This window comes from Papio anubis, chromosome 8, assembly GCF_008728515.1.
Source record: "Papio anubis isolate 15944 chromosome 8, Panubis1.0, whole genome shotgun sequence".
NCBI lineage: Eukaryota > Metazoa > Chordata > Mammalia > Primates > Cercopithecidae > Papio > Papio anubis.
Genome location: NC_044983.1, coordinates 115988248 through 116003773, shown reverse-complemented (window position 1 = coordinate 116003773; position 15526 = coordinate 115988248). Strand labels below are relative to the sequence as shown.

General features: G+C 39.5%; 1 protein-coding gene across 1 annotated transcript in view; it reads left to right on the top strand.

Annotated features, from left to right (window-relative positions):
• Positions 1–15526, top strand: part of SNTB1 (syntrophin beta 1) — a 284016-nt gene that overhangs the window by 114130 nt on the left and 154360 nt on the right. Inside the window, exon 2 of the mRNA XM_021942884.2 lies at positions 4156–4372. Within this exon, the coding sequence (XP_021798576.1) occupies positions 4156–4372 (217 nt within the window). The remainder of the gene's footprint in view (positions 1–4155; positions 4373–15526) is intronic.

The following is a 15526-nucleotide window of genomic DNA, read 5'->3' as shown; positions in this document are numbered from 1 at the left end:
CTAGAAGATTCTCTCAAGCTTTCATTTGTCTCTGTAAACATACTATAGCTTTGTAGTATGTGTGAGGCTTACTGCTGTCAGGCTGGGCGTGGTGGCTCACACCTGTAATCCCAGCACTTTGGGAGACCCAGGCAGGTGGATCATGAGGTCAGGAGATCAAGACCATCCTGACTAACATGGTGAAATCCCGTCTCTACTAAAAAAATACAAAAAATTAGCCGGGTGTGGTGGCGGGCACCTGTAGTCCCAGCTACTCGGGAGGCTGAGGCAGGAGAATGGCGTGAACCCGGGAGGTGGAGCTTGCAGTGAGCCAAGATGGTGCCATTGCACTCCAGCCATGGCGACAGAGCGAGACGCCATCCAAAAAAAAGAAAAGAGACAGTGCTGGTTCTTGCACGTGGTATGTTGTTTCCTTGTGTGCAACATTTTCTTTGATTTGTATGCCTGCTCATTGCCTTTTAAAATGATTCATAGGGATTCTTTGACGCTTAGGATGAAGTTGCCTTCCTCCAGAAAGGACTTGCATTTGATTCTTCAAGGCCTCTAGAGATTTGTCGAGCTTGAGATTTCCTTAAATCAGTTTTAAGATTTAACATAAGCAGTCATATCATCTACTTACTTCCCTTCCTCCTGGCTTAAACTTTTAATAATGGACCATTTCTTATTATACCTCATGGACAGCACAGTTCTTAGCACATGAAAATTGACTGACAAGTTTTGACCGGTTGAGGGAAATTTTTAAATTATCACACCTACCTTATACTTTGTCTTTATTTTCAATTGGCCAGTTAAAAGATTACTATATGCAGAATATTACTCCCAATGGGATATCCCTTCTTCAAGGCAGTGCCATGTCTTCTCTCCTTTGGAAATTCCCCTAGTGCTGTGTCACATAGGAAATGGTTACTTGGCAAATATTTGCTTCCAGGCTAAGACTTGCTATACTCCCCATGCTTCTTCCCAGGAATGGATAAAGCCACACATTTCTGGAATTCCTCCTGCCTTATATGGAGATTTAGAGTGTTGCTTGGATTATCTCTGACAAAAACCCCTATGGCCCTGGAAATGGTGGATCTACTTCTAATCTTTTCTCTTAAGTACACCCAATCTCACCTTCCAGGAGTTCTCTCTAAAACTAACCTTTGATTCTGCCACTCTCTCACTCACAGATCACCACGACTATCACTACTGCCTGTAGAATAAAGCTCAAACCTATTAGCTTGTCATTTGCAGCCTTCATCTAGGTGGTATGGCCAGATCTCATGAGAAAATATTATCTCTGGGAAATCAAATTCTAGCTACACCACTTACTAGCCACGTAACTTTACGTAAGCTAAAATTCTGAGCATCAGTGTGCTGATGTGTACAATAATACTAACCTATAAGAGATTACCTATGTCAAACTGCTAGTGTTCACTTGAATTAGAATAGCCCTACAAGGCATTTCTTTCTAGCAGGTCTGAAAGAGATAGCAATATTTTTCTTGTATAACTTGTGGACACATGGACGCTCGGTAAATAAAAGATACCTTATCCATACCTTTTCTAGACCTTAGTTTCCTTGTATATAAAATGAGACCTTAAATGGTCACTTGAAACTTAAAGTGGGAAGATATGTAAAGCACCTGATTCAATACTTGGCACATCATTAAGTATATTGCAAATGTCCTTTCTCTATCCTTCTTCCAAATTGAGACCTGACTTACCTTTTCTATGGAATTGCAATAAAAATTATAAAGCAGAGCATGTTACCTAAAGAAAGGATTATTATTCTTATCTCTACTTTTTAAAGTCCTAGCTACTCTTTAAGGCCAAATTCAAATGCCACCTTCTCCATGAAGCATTCCTGGATTCTCACTCCTGCAACACTCATCCCTACTCCACTCAGAAGGAGAATAATGCAATCAAAGGAAAATCTTCAACTCATCTTAGCTGATACTTGAATTTTCTATATTTCCACTAGTATAATTCTACAATATACAAAGCTAAGCAGTGTTCTAGCTTCTACTAAAATGGTTTCCCAGATGAAAAAGTTCAGGATCTTCTGAAGAAGTATATTTATTCCAGCCTCAGACAGCTTAAATATATCCCCCTAAATTTCTGCATTTGCTCATGGGTATGTCTGTGTTCCTCTTTAAATATTTTGCCCAGAAATAAATAATATTTATTAAAATACACAGTCCATGAATAATATTTCTCCTTCTGTAACTGCAACCTGTGCTAATAGGTTTGGAGCAACCATGGAGCTCTTTTCTCCCAATTGTACTTATATTCAATTAAAACCCTGAACTCTTCTTTGACAATATATGTTGGTGTTAAATGACTGCTCGTCTGTCTTGTATTAATACATCTATTTTTGATATGATTAAGTCCCTCAATAAAGGTCCATATTACATGCATCCGTGTATATTTGAACTGCGGATTAAATTTTTGTGAACCTGAACTCTTTCATGCTCCTAGATCCTTTTTTTTAATGGGTTCTTCCAAGGCATTTTATTCCTTTTATAAAACATAGCTCATTCTGCTTTGTGCCATAGTTTGTGTACTTTGTCTTATGTCCTATCTTAGGTGGGTTTCTGAGAAGCAGAGCATCTGTCTGGGTGATTGGGTAGTGACTTTGCAGCCTCTGAAGCTTAGCGACTTCTGTTGGCCCAAGATTGAGGAGCAGCTATGAGTTGTTCTCACCCAACACACAGCAACTAGGCTATAGGAAAAGGATCCTAGATGGGACACCAACAGCATCCACTCTAGTCACCCATGATTTTGTAATGCTGAGTATGGAGTGTATTGTTCATCTCTGTAGTCTCCATAATCCTGTTCATGTCTTGCACAGGGAAGCCACTAGTTGGTGGAATCGATTCGTCAAAGATCTGGAGGAAATGCCCCCTAGTTCGCTGTCATTCCAATTCACTGCCATTTGTAATAACAAACACCTGTGAGGGACTTAGCCCAAGCTCCCCAAGCAGCAGAGAACCAGAGTATGTGGGTGACAGAGAGAAGAATATGCAAGTTTGTATTGCATGTTCCAAGAATCTCGTTGCCCTGTCAACTCAAAAGCTGTCTAAGGACCAAATGCTCAAATTCAGAATAGGCAAAAATACTCCTTAATACCAAGGCAAACATATCAAAGAGCAGAACTTCAGTCTGCTCCACTTGGCTCGTAAGCTATTTTTGTTTTCTTAAGTTATTTTTGTTTTCTTAAGCTTTATAAAGGTAATACACACATATGGTTAAACATGAAAATGATATAAAAGAGTAATAAATAAATAGTAAATACCTATTTCTTAATTGTGGCTTTTATTTCCACTTCCCATAGCTAACTAGTGTTAACAATTTCTTATATTTCTACCCAGAAATAATTGTAGGCATATAAGCACATATATTTATGAATTTATATACAAAGATATTATAGTATATGTATTGCTTTCTCCTTTTATCCCCACTAATAATAGATCTTACAGGTCTTTCCACATTAACACATCTATCTATCTATCTATCTATCTATCTATCTATCTATCTATGTAGATATATTTCATTTTTTAAACGATGATATAGATGTCTTACAATTTATTTAATCTGTCCCTGTTTAATGGATATTTACATTGTTTCTAGTTTTCAGCTCTTACAAATAATTTTTTTGCTATTACACATTTTCTCCACTACAAAATATGTTCTTATATGTATTTCTTTGTATGTTTCCTTAACACTATTAAATTGAAAACCCTATGATTGTTTCTCAACAGAAAAATGGCATCATGGGTAATGAATGTGGCCACCATATTCCTTACATCTATGTTGAATAATGTATATTTAGCCTAAGTTGTACTTTCTCACTCTGTGCACATGTTTTCAGCCTTTTTCCCAGAATGCAAAACTTAAAATCAGAAAATGTAAAAGTTGTCACAGTTGAAAAAAGCTGGACACAATTCTCAACTGTAGGACGTCATAACAGCAAGTTCTAAGATCCACAGAGCTATATAATTTAAATAATAAGATAATTACCTTGCGTGGAACAGAAATTCGGAATCTCGTTGAGAATTTAAGAAGTTCAGTATTAAGAGCTTATCCAATTCAAGTCTATTTCAGAAACATAATCAGACTTTCCAGAAATTCAGCCATGATGTATTAAAAGCACTTATTATCTTTTTGCTTGCAGTGAAGTACATGCGAGAAGCCACGCCCTATGTGAAGAAAGGATCCCCAGTATCCGAGATTGGGTGGGAAACGCCTCCGCCTGAATCTCCTCGATTAGGGGGCAGCACCTCAGAAACCCCATCATCGCAGTCCTTCTCCTTCCACAGAGACCGGAAAAGCATCCCCCTCAAAATGTGCTACGTCACTCGGAGTATGGCATTGGCCGACCCTGAGAACAGGTAAACAGGGTCAAAACTCTCCGCTGTATTGAGCAGCTCCTTGACCTCTCAGGCTAAATGGGGGCTTTCACCAGGTTGCCCTCATGTTCTGAAAACACATCATGGCTTCCAAAGAAAAGCATGAAAGGGCCATGCTGAGAATAGTGTGTGTGTGTGCGCGCGTGCGTGTGTGTGTGTAAGAGAGAGAGAGAGAGACAGAGACAGAGGAGAGAGAATCTATACACTGAGCACTGGTTCTGGAAAGAGTTGAAGAACTAGAATCAGTATCCTAAATGTCTTCAGGGCTCATTACCAGTCCACATGACTTAGGCCAAGTTTCTTAAACCACTTAACCTCAGTTTTGTCATCTCTAAGATGGGAATAATTGAGAATTAAATTAGGAAAGCCATGTGATATAGTTTGGATGTTTGTCCCCTCCAAATCTCATGTTGAAATGTGATCCCCAATGTTGGAGATGGGGGTCCAGTGACAGGTGTTTGGATCATGGGGGCAGATCTCTCATTAATGGCTTGCTGCCCGCCCCGACGTAGTGAGTTCTTGCTCTATTAGTTCAAGTGAGAGCTGGTTATTTAAAAGAGCATGGCATACCTCCCCTCTCTTTCTTGCTCCCTCTCTTCCCATGTAACTTGTTGGCATCCCCTGCCCCTTCCACCATGAGTGGAAGCTCCCTGAAGCCCTCATCAGAAGAAGATGCTGGTATATAACCTGCAGAACCATGAGCCAAATAAACCTCTTTCCTTAAATTCCCCAGCCTCAGGTATTCCTTTAGAGCAATACAAAATGAATTAATGCACCATGTAAGGTGCTCAGCACAGGAAAACTTTCCATGAATATAAGCTATAGTAATGTTTCTTATTAATGTTAGATAGTAATAAGCAAATTCACCTTACTAGGCCTCAGTGCTGTCAACTGTATACTTGGAGGGTTAGATGAGAGTTGCTTTAAGGCTATTTTCTACTTTAAGCATCTCTTTATGCTCAAGAGAGCAAAAGGAGTGGCTTTGGTCCAAGTCTGGAATGCTGTTTCCCAAAGTCAGTACATGACTTTGCATGCCACAGGCTAGATATATCACCCGACCCATGGCAATTATAAGGAATGCAGCCAAGAGGAAGTAAAATTCAGGGTCCCTCATCCCCCAGAAGTTTTACTTTAGCTCAGTAGAAGAGAAAACGTACATTTTAGGAGGAAAATAAGAGAAATAAAGAGAGTGAGGAATTGAGCCAGCAAATGGGGAATCTTGGTGACCTTTGCATCCACATTAAAGTGCTAAAAATAGGAACCGCTCGACTGGCCCTTATTTAGAATGTGTGTGGGACAGCTGCAACCCACCCGAATAGAAAGTATTTGGCTAGGCTCAGAGTTGCTGATGGGGAAAGGCAATCGGGAGTAGGGGCAGGGAGAAAGTTGCTTCCTTGGCCCCCAGCTCAATGTCTTTTTTGTTCTCATCTCAGTTAGCTCACTCTAAAGACGCTGCCAGGGCCCTTCTGGCTCTGGCCAGCTGCAAGATCCTTCTACCCTGCTCTCCCTACTCCTCCTGTATTAGTTATTTCTGTACAGGGATTGGCCAGTTATACAAGAAAGCCAGCAAGTATTGGCAAGAGGGGTAAGAGCAGACAGATTGGAAAGGACACAGAGCTCATCGCTGGTCCACTCTCACCCTGTTCTCTGTTTTGTTCCCCACAATTTCTGCAGAGTTCCTGGGCCTGCAGTCGATGTCCTGGTTATTCTAAGTCTCCTTTTCCCTGGCCTTTTACCCACCCAATAAAACAAGTCCCATCTCCCAAGGATCTAATGTCAAAGTTTTCAGATGTGATGAACTCATGATGTAGTATTGAGTGCCTATGATGTACATTATACTAATTAATGTAGACCACAGACTGCAAAGTGGCAGCCTATAGGTATACCCAGCCTACAGATATGGTAAAATGCAGGCTAAAAAATGTCCAAGGTAAAATGTCCATAAAGTAGCACAAGGAAGGATTGATTTATGTTGAAGGCCAGAGTTCACAAGCAACATCCAGTAGTTACGAATACATACCACAAAACAAAACAGCAACTTTTAGAAGGGAAACTGCAGAAGATGCAAGAAGAAATAGATAGAAACATACCCATATTAGGTATTTCAACATATACCACTTTCCATCCAAGTAAGGGCAAGTACAGGACACAGGTAAATACAGTAATCCCCCCTTATTCACGGAAGGAATGTAACAGGACCCACACCAGATGCCTGAAACCATGGATAGTACTGACTCCTCTCAGTACTGTTTTTTTCCTATACATACATACCTATGATAAAGTTTAATTTATAAAGTAGGCACAGTAAGAGATTAACAACAGTACTAACACTATAGAACAATTATAACAATATACTGTAATAAAAGTTATGTGAATATGGTCTCTCTCTCTCTCAAAATATTTTATTGTACTTATTTTTGGACTGCAGTTGACCTCAGATAACCATAGAAAGTGGAACCATAAGTAAGGGATGACTTACTATAATTATTTAGAAGACCCAAACAACATGATAAATAAGGTAGATCTGAATACACTGCAAACTCTTTACCTTGATAATAGAGAATACACTTATTTTTCAAGTCCACAAAGAACACTGACAAAATTAACCACAGATCAGGTCACAAAGAAAATGCAATAAGTTCCATTAGGTACAAATAATACAAACAATAGCCTCTGATGACAGTGGAATAAAACTAGAAAATCAATAACAAAACCAAACCACACAAAGCCCTTTGTTCATGGGTTTTTAAAAGCTCTCTGTAAAATAACTCATGGGTCAAAAGGGAACTATAAACTGACATTGTTGCATTTCTTCAAAGATAAATAATAATGAAAATAATGCATCCATTAAATATGAAGAGAAAGAAGGATAAAGAGAGAGTGTAGAGTGTGGAGTCAACTAGACACACAGTGGAATCTTAGTTCTATCCCTTATATGTGAATTTAAGCAAGAATCTCATTTAATTCAAATAACCATCCTAGGTAGTGGAAACTCTTCTCTCTACTTTATAGACAGTGATACTTAGCTGAGAAATGAGAGTTGAAGCAAACGGTAGATCTCAGATTCAAACCCAAGCCTAGCTGACCCCAAGCCCAATTTCTGAATCATCACACACATTGCTTCTAACTTCAGCACCTGGCAGAGTAGCTCGCCTGAACTGTAAGCACCTTGGCCAGGAGTTAATGGTCTCCTGGGAGCTAAAACCTGCGAACCGATGACAAATGCCACAGCATCTTGGGGCTAATCCTCTTGGTTGGTGACACACAGGTGCCTATAGTCTGATTAAAAACTCTAATGTCCAATTTCTCAAATACAAACAGCCATAGAACAGCAGGCAGGATTGCTGCTCTTTCTGTGAAAAAAGGTCACCCAGCAGGCATTGAATCCACAGGAATATGTGACTGCTAGTGGCTGTCAGTAATTACAATATATTTTTATTATTCTACCTCTTAAATATCTCTTGTTTTTCATATTCAGCTCTTCACAGCCACTTCCCTGAACCAGGCCCACATCCTTAGGCCCTGAGAGTATTTGGGTGTTTCTTACAGGGTGTTTTGTTGGTAGTTTGCTCTTTCCCCATTTCCCACCATGTACTCTGTACCTAGCTAGCCAAGGGAATCTGAAACACCTGAAATTTACCCCTTCCGTCACAATGGCTGGCTGTCACCTGCACTCACATCAAAACTCCTCAGTATTGCATTAAAACCCCTTTAGGCTTTAGATATTCCCTAACTGTTCAGCTCCTCTCTACCTCATCCTTTCTGTTCCAGCATCCCCTAAATAATTTGTGTACTTCCTACAATTGCCTTCCTGACAACTTCCTACTTGCCCTTTAAGCCTCAGGATAAACATTCTTCTCGGATATCAGTGTCTCGCTATACCTTCTGTGTCAATTTGTTCATTATAGCATGCTTCATAATAACTTGTGATTTTTTTCTTACATGCCTACTCAGTTCCTGAGTCATAAGCTTTCTGAGCTCTGAGACACTCCATGTTTTCATTTTATTACCCCAGATATCTAAAACTTTGGCATTCAAAACTATTTTTGTTCATAAATGATAAATAGTATATTTATCTGCTCATTTTTCATATTCTTCTCTAAAAATGTCTTTTGAAAAAATTTTCCACTAAATAGTTTTGGGAATAAGGGAATAAATAAAAGCATAGTTCTCTTCTGACAGACATAGGAAGCTTAAAGAAACCAGGACAATCCATTAACCAAGCCTGTCACTGGATTGTGAGCAGCTGTGCTACAATGGGCAGTTTATGAGGCTTTAAGTCATGACTCTGTACTGCTGCGTAACAGAGTCCACTGTAGATTTTCATGGTTAAATTATGGAAAGATTGACATCATCTTTCTTGGGAAACAGCGTACATCTCTATTTATGGTGCACAAATGAAACATTCACAGAAGGTGCTGTCTTGGTTTCAAATGGAAAACCTCTGCTAGGCTGCACTGTGATTCAGAGGGGTGTGATCTATTAAGTCCTGTAAGATGCCTGGATACGTTGCTACAAGGTACCCTTAGTGATGTCACCACAATCCAGTGCTTGAGTTTCAGCCACAGAAGATCAGAAACTTGATTTAGTTGGCATAGTGTTAGCAGATCCATCTCTAAGGGGTTGACTCACATTAACCAAATAGACAAAATTTGCTTATGATGAGCAACACCATTGTCAAATAGATGGAAATGCCCACATGGGAGGATCTATATGCCCTCTCATTGTGAGCAGGCTGTATTGAAAGACAAATGTGAATATGAACAGAATGCCAGAACCCTAAGTATTAATAACTCAAACGATGTGGACTTTCAAAGCAGAGCAATCCACTCTTTCTGAGTAGATAAGCTACACAAGAAATTATATTGTCATGAAAGTGATTTGGTGAGTGTGGAATCAATAGAAGGTGTGCTAATAGACCTTAGGAAGTATGTTTTAGACAAGTAAGCTGAAAGCCCTCCCTTCCAGGACAGGGAGAGCCTTGCCAAGGTGACCCTTACGTAAATTTCTGCTTTGCCAAGACTCCTACTCCTTTGGGCTGTACATAAATAGCTTGAGGTTTCCCATGTGGCCCTTCCCTGTCCTTTCATGGCTAATTTATCCCCTTCAATTCACATGGTTCTTTCTTCCTGTGAGCACAAAACAGTGGATTTGGGTTTTGCTTATCAAATTTAATCACTTTTCATTCTAGGCTCCTTGAAGTTGTTCTCATAGTACCCTGTTTTGCGTTTTAGATGATTGGAAGTACTTTAGTTGCACATTCATAGACAGATGGTCTTTCGTGGCTACCAAGAGAGGAATCGTTTTACCAGTTCAGCCTTTCTCCCCTTTTTCCCAGTGTTTGGGGGCACATTACTGCCCCCTCATGTCTTATATAGAACTCTCAACTGTATTTATTAAACTTTGAATACTGTTGAAACATTTCCTCCTTTAGTGCATCAAGAGTGAAGATTTATGAGGTACTTTTTCCTGTCTTTTCTCCTCTGTCTTTGTTTATGAAAAGTGCTTCTCTTTTTAAGAGGCCCACAAAGTATGTATTTTCTGAATGTAGTTTCTTCATTCTTTGTTGGGCACATCATGGTGGCTTCATAATGGAAACTATTGCCAGAACTCATGATTGACATTACATTTTGGAAACAGAAAAAAATGTATATAAAGTATATGTATATGGTGCTGTAATAAGTAATGTTTTACATATGTAAAAACAGGTCCAGATTAAATGTATGCTTGTATCAGTGAATAAAGCTCTAGGGTTACAGTTACTATAGAAAATATGGGTTTAAATCCCAAGTCCGTTACTTATTCCCTTTAAGTAAATCATCCAATCTCTCTGATTTTCAGGCTCCTTCTTTCCTATAGTCTTAATGTTTGTGTCCCCCAACCCCCTAAATTCATACATTGAAACCTAATCTTTAACGTAATAATATTAAGAGATGAGACCTTTGGAGGCAGTTAGGTCATGAGGTTCATACTTCATGAATGGAATGAGTGCCCTTTTATAAAAGAGGCTAAAGGGAGCCTGTTTTCCCCTTAGACCATGCAGGGACATATAGTAGGTACCAACTATGAGGAACGCACCTTCACCACACACCAAATCTGCTGGTGCTTTAATCTTGGACTGTCCAGTCTCCAGAATTGTGAGAAAAAAATTTCTATTGTTTGTAAACTACCCAATCTAAGATATTTTTTATAGCAACCTGAATAGATTAAGAAATTGGTACAGAATTAGGGTGTTGCTATAGCAAAGACCTAAAAATGTAGAAGTGGTCTTGGAACTGGGTAATGGATAGAGGCTGGAAGAATTTTGAGGTACAATGCTGTGAAAGGAGATTTAAGGACAATTCTGGTGAGGTCTCAGAAGAGGAGAGCTGTAAAGAAAGCCTCAGTCTTCTTCGAAATTATCTAAGTGGCCATGGTCAGAATATTGGTATAAATACGGTGGTAAAGGCAATTCTGATTAGGTCTCAGATGGAAATATGGAACATGGTATTGGACAATGCAGGAAAGGCCATCCTCGTTATAAAGTGGCAAAGGACTTTGCTAAATTGTGTTCATGTCCTAGAGTTTTGTGGAGGGAGGAACTTATGAACAATAAAATAGAATATTTGACAGAAGAAATATCTAAGCAAAGTGCTGAGGGCGTGGCATGGCTTCTCCTGACTGCCTATAATAAAAGGCAAGAAGAAATAAATGATTAAAAATGGAATTTATAATCAAAAGTGATGCAACACTTAAAGATCTGGAAAATTCCCAGCCTGACCCTGTTGTAAATAATGAGAAAAATGTGTCCTGGAGAGAACACAAAGAGTGTAGCCAAATGAACCTTTGATAAAGAGATTAGGATGAGTAGGTGGAATCCAGATGCTATTTATTCATCAAGACAATGGAAGATTGACCCTGAAGGCATTTGGAGATTTAAGACTGCCAGGGCCTTGGGAACAGAACAATTTAATGACTCTGCTCTGTGCCTTGTGTTACATTGATCCTTGGCTGCCCCAGTTGTGGCTCAAGTGGCCCCGGGCATGGCTTAGACTACCCTCTGGAAGGCACAGGTAGTAAAACTTGGCAGTATCTGCAAGGTGCCACTACACCAATACACAGGGTGCACAAGCAGTGAGGACATGGCTATCTCCACCTAGATTTCAAAGGATGCCATGTGGAGCCTTGGGGCCCAGAAAGAGAACAGAGGTGGGACCACCAAAGAGAATCCCCACTAGGGCAGTGCCCACTAGACCTGTGGGGCTGGTATCATCACAGAGAGCCCCCATTAAGGCAGTGCCTAGCAGAGCCATAAGGGCAGAGCCACCTCAGGGACCAGACCTTCCACCATTAGAGCCATCAATGTGGAACTCATGCCTGGGAGAGTTGCAGGCATGCAACTTCAGCCCATGAGAGCTGCCACATTGACTGTGCCCATCAAAGCCATCCAGGTAGAGCAGGGCTACCTGGAGCCTGGGGGGCCCAACCCCCATCCCAGTGTGTCTGGAAGGCGGGACTTTGAGTCAAGGAAAATTATTCTGGAGAATTAAGATTCCATTTTTGCCGGGCACGGTGGCTCATGCCTATAATCCCAGCACTTTGGGGTGCCAAGGCGGATGGAGTACCTGAGGTCAGGAGTTCAAGACCAGCCTGGCCAACACGGTGAAACTCCGTCTCTACTAAAAATACAAAAAATTAGCCGGGTGTGGTGGCAGATGCCTGTACTCCCAGCTACTCAGGAGGCTGAGGCAGGAGAATTGCTTGAACCTGGGAGGCAAAGGTTGCAGTGAGCCGAGATCATGCCATTGCACTCTAGCCTGGGGAACAGAATGAGACTCAGTCTCAAAAAAAAAAAAAAAAAAAAAAATTCAATTTTTGCCCTGTTGGGTATAGATTTGGTCAAGACCTGTTATTCCTTTCTTTCTTCCTATTTTTCCCTTTCTCTCCTATTCCATGCCTGTTCCACCATTGCATTTTGAAATACATAATTTGTCTGATTTCACAGGCCTCCATCGGGAGGGAAATTTGCTTCAAGATGAGGCATATCTTTGAGTCTCACTTATATGTGATTTAGACAACATTTAGAGAGACTTCAGATTTCACACTTTTGAGTTCATGCTGGAATGAGTTAAGAATTTTGGGGGCTATTGTGATGGAATGAATGTATTTTGCATGTGAGAAAGACATGAATTTGGGTGTGCTAGGGGCAGAATGTTATGGTCTGAATGTTTGTGTCTCCCCAAAATTCATATGTTGACAACTCATCTCCAGTGTGACAGTATTAAGAGATGGGGCCTGTGGAAGATGATTAGGCCATAAGGTCTCCACCCTCATGAACAGGATTAGTGCCTTTATAAAAGAGGCCTAAGGGTGCCTATTTGCCCCTCCTGCTACATAAGGACACATAATAGGCACTATGAGGCTCTAACCAGACACCAATCTGCTAGTGCCTTGATCTTGGACTTTCCAGTCCCCAGAACTGTGACCAATGAATTTATGTTATTTATAAGTTTCACAGTCAGAAGTATTTTGTTATAGCAGACTAAGACATTACCTAACAGACTAAGACATTATCTATAAAATGTGGCCAATAATATAATCATGTTTGATTTTTATGATAGATGACTTAATGTTGGCATCCTCTAATTCCTGGCAGGATAACTATGGGGTAAATGTAGCCTTCAGTCAAACTATCCTCCTTGCTGGGTGCAAGAAAAGGGGATTTTTTTTTCTCTGTACTCAGAGTCCAGGAGAGAGAACTGGAAGGTCAAGCTGTCAAGCAGAGATTATTTTGTAAGACATTCTTTCACAGACATTTTTAAGCCTTTTGAGATTTCTGGCTTTTTATAGAGACCTCAGTTCCGTTTTCCCAACTCATGGGTTCTCAATGCCTTAACTATCTTTTATTTGTCAAATTCCAAGTCCTCAGCCCACCTACCACTACCTGACCCACTACATGCTACCTGTCTCAACCCCACCCCTACCCACTTTCCCAGGGATGCTTTATTATTAGCTTAAATACTCACCATTCTGATTTTTAATGCCACCCCAACCCTTTTTGTTGACACCTGGGAGTTTCCTTTTCTTTCTTGTAAGATCAGCATTACACAAACAAGCACACTTTTCTTACTATACTTTATCTAGAAAACCCAGGTGTCAGTAGCAGAAGCATTCCTGAATTTATGTAGATCATTATTTTGCTGGAACTGGAAACCTCCTGAAACATGGCAGTGGAATTGCTTGTAATTGGCTATGTATATCAGGAACAAAAGTCAATATTCTATTTTTTCAAATGTAATTTAACATAAGAAGTTAAACATTTGCCATTCAATTTAAAATTAAAAACAAAAAACTATGAGTATTATTTTTTGGATAATTTACCTCCTTCATTTGAAATTATGGACTGCCCTCCACCACCAGAGCCATCATTTTGGTCATGCTTTTTCAGCTATCTATATACCTACCTATTTGTCTGTCTATCTATCTATCTATCTATCTATCTATCTATCTATCTATCAATCATCTATCTACCTACCTACCGACCTACCCACCCACCTACATACATGTCAGTATTTGCTTCTCACTTAGAGGACCCATGTGAAATACTTTGTTACTGTAGAAAGGGTATACATACAAGGAGAGGTGATGTTAGCCTTAGATTCAACAGTGTGGACCCTCTGCATTTGAGAAATTTAGGGAGTAGAATACATAGTAACATTTCAGCAGTCGTTTTAATGGTGGTTGGGAAGGAGAAGTTCAGAGAGGTTGGATTAAATTAGTCAGAAATTTGAAATAGGAAACAAGTGCTAAATGGTTGTATTATTTTTAAGCATACATCGTGAATGAGACTAAGTGAAGAAGTACTGCCTGGTGGCACTCATAACAGACCTAACAAAATAGATCATACACTCCCTTTTTTAAGTTATTTTAAGTGAAATTTTAAATGTTATCAAAATGATAAAGGCAGATAATTTAAAACCCAAATAGATCTAAAAGATTTTTTTAAAGCAATGGGAATTTATTAATTTTATGATGTCTTCCTCTTTTTGTTATCTGTCTTCACATGTCTTGTTAGAAGGATGTTGGAACTTCTAGATTGATGTTGTAAGGTTGTTTTTTTTCTCTATTGCTTATATCACATTTTTTTTACTTTATTTTTTAATCCTTCTCATGAATATATTTTTTTACCTTTCACCTGTCATATTTTGGCTCTTTTTGTTTTCTGAATTTTTTTTATAGAATTTTGTTCTTTTTTGGATGTCATATTTTCTGTTAATTCTTGGATAATAGTCTCTTTTTTTTTACTTTTCTTTGTATTCTTTGTTCCTCCATTTACTGTTTTCTGTTTGTTTGTTTTTTTTTATCTTTGTCTTCTTTACTGGAGGTTTTCTTAAATGTCTGGTGATCCATTGCTATCTGTTCATTTCTTGCACTGAGAAAAATGTGTTGGAACCTATGTGGGGAGTTGGGAGGGGGATGTCAACTGGTGAGAATTCACATGGAATTATTGCTTGGTGAACCAAACCTTACCAAGAGATCCCTCCCAATTCTGCAAATATCAGTGTTTAGAAGCTTTACCTGGGTCTGTTCAGTCACTTATGGGAGAATCATTCTGTCTTTTTGAGTGTGGATTGGTGGTAGATAGTGAGAGAATACCCACTTTCCACTGTTCTAAGAATCCCAACACTCAGCATACAGACTTCATTTAGGGACTCTTTTCAGGGCTATATCACCCCCCACCCTGTCTCTGGAGGTTCTGAGCCCATGCAGGTTGTGCAGAGCCAAGGGACTCACATCTGGCTGGAATTCTCTCTTTGTGGCCCTTTAGGTTATAGGATTTTATACTCTTCTTCCACTCTGCAGAGTCAGTAACCCGGCTCCATTGCTGTCTGTCCTCCAAACATGTTGTGCCTGTCTTATTCTCTTGTGAGTTTAGACCTCCTTCACTGTCTTTTTCCTGGATCTTATAAGAGGCAGAAGATCAACACGAATAGCCAAACCACTGTTTTTCCCAATGAGAATCCTTGCATAATTTGCATCTTGGAATATAACAGAGTACACAAAAGATTCATTTTAATAAGCTTAAAAATATTTTTATAGCCTTGTTAGTTTTAAGAAAATTTGTTTTCTTCCTAGATAAACTTCAGTATTCATTCT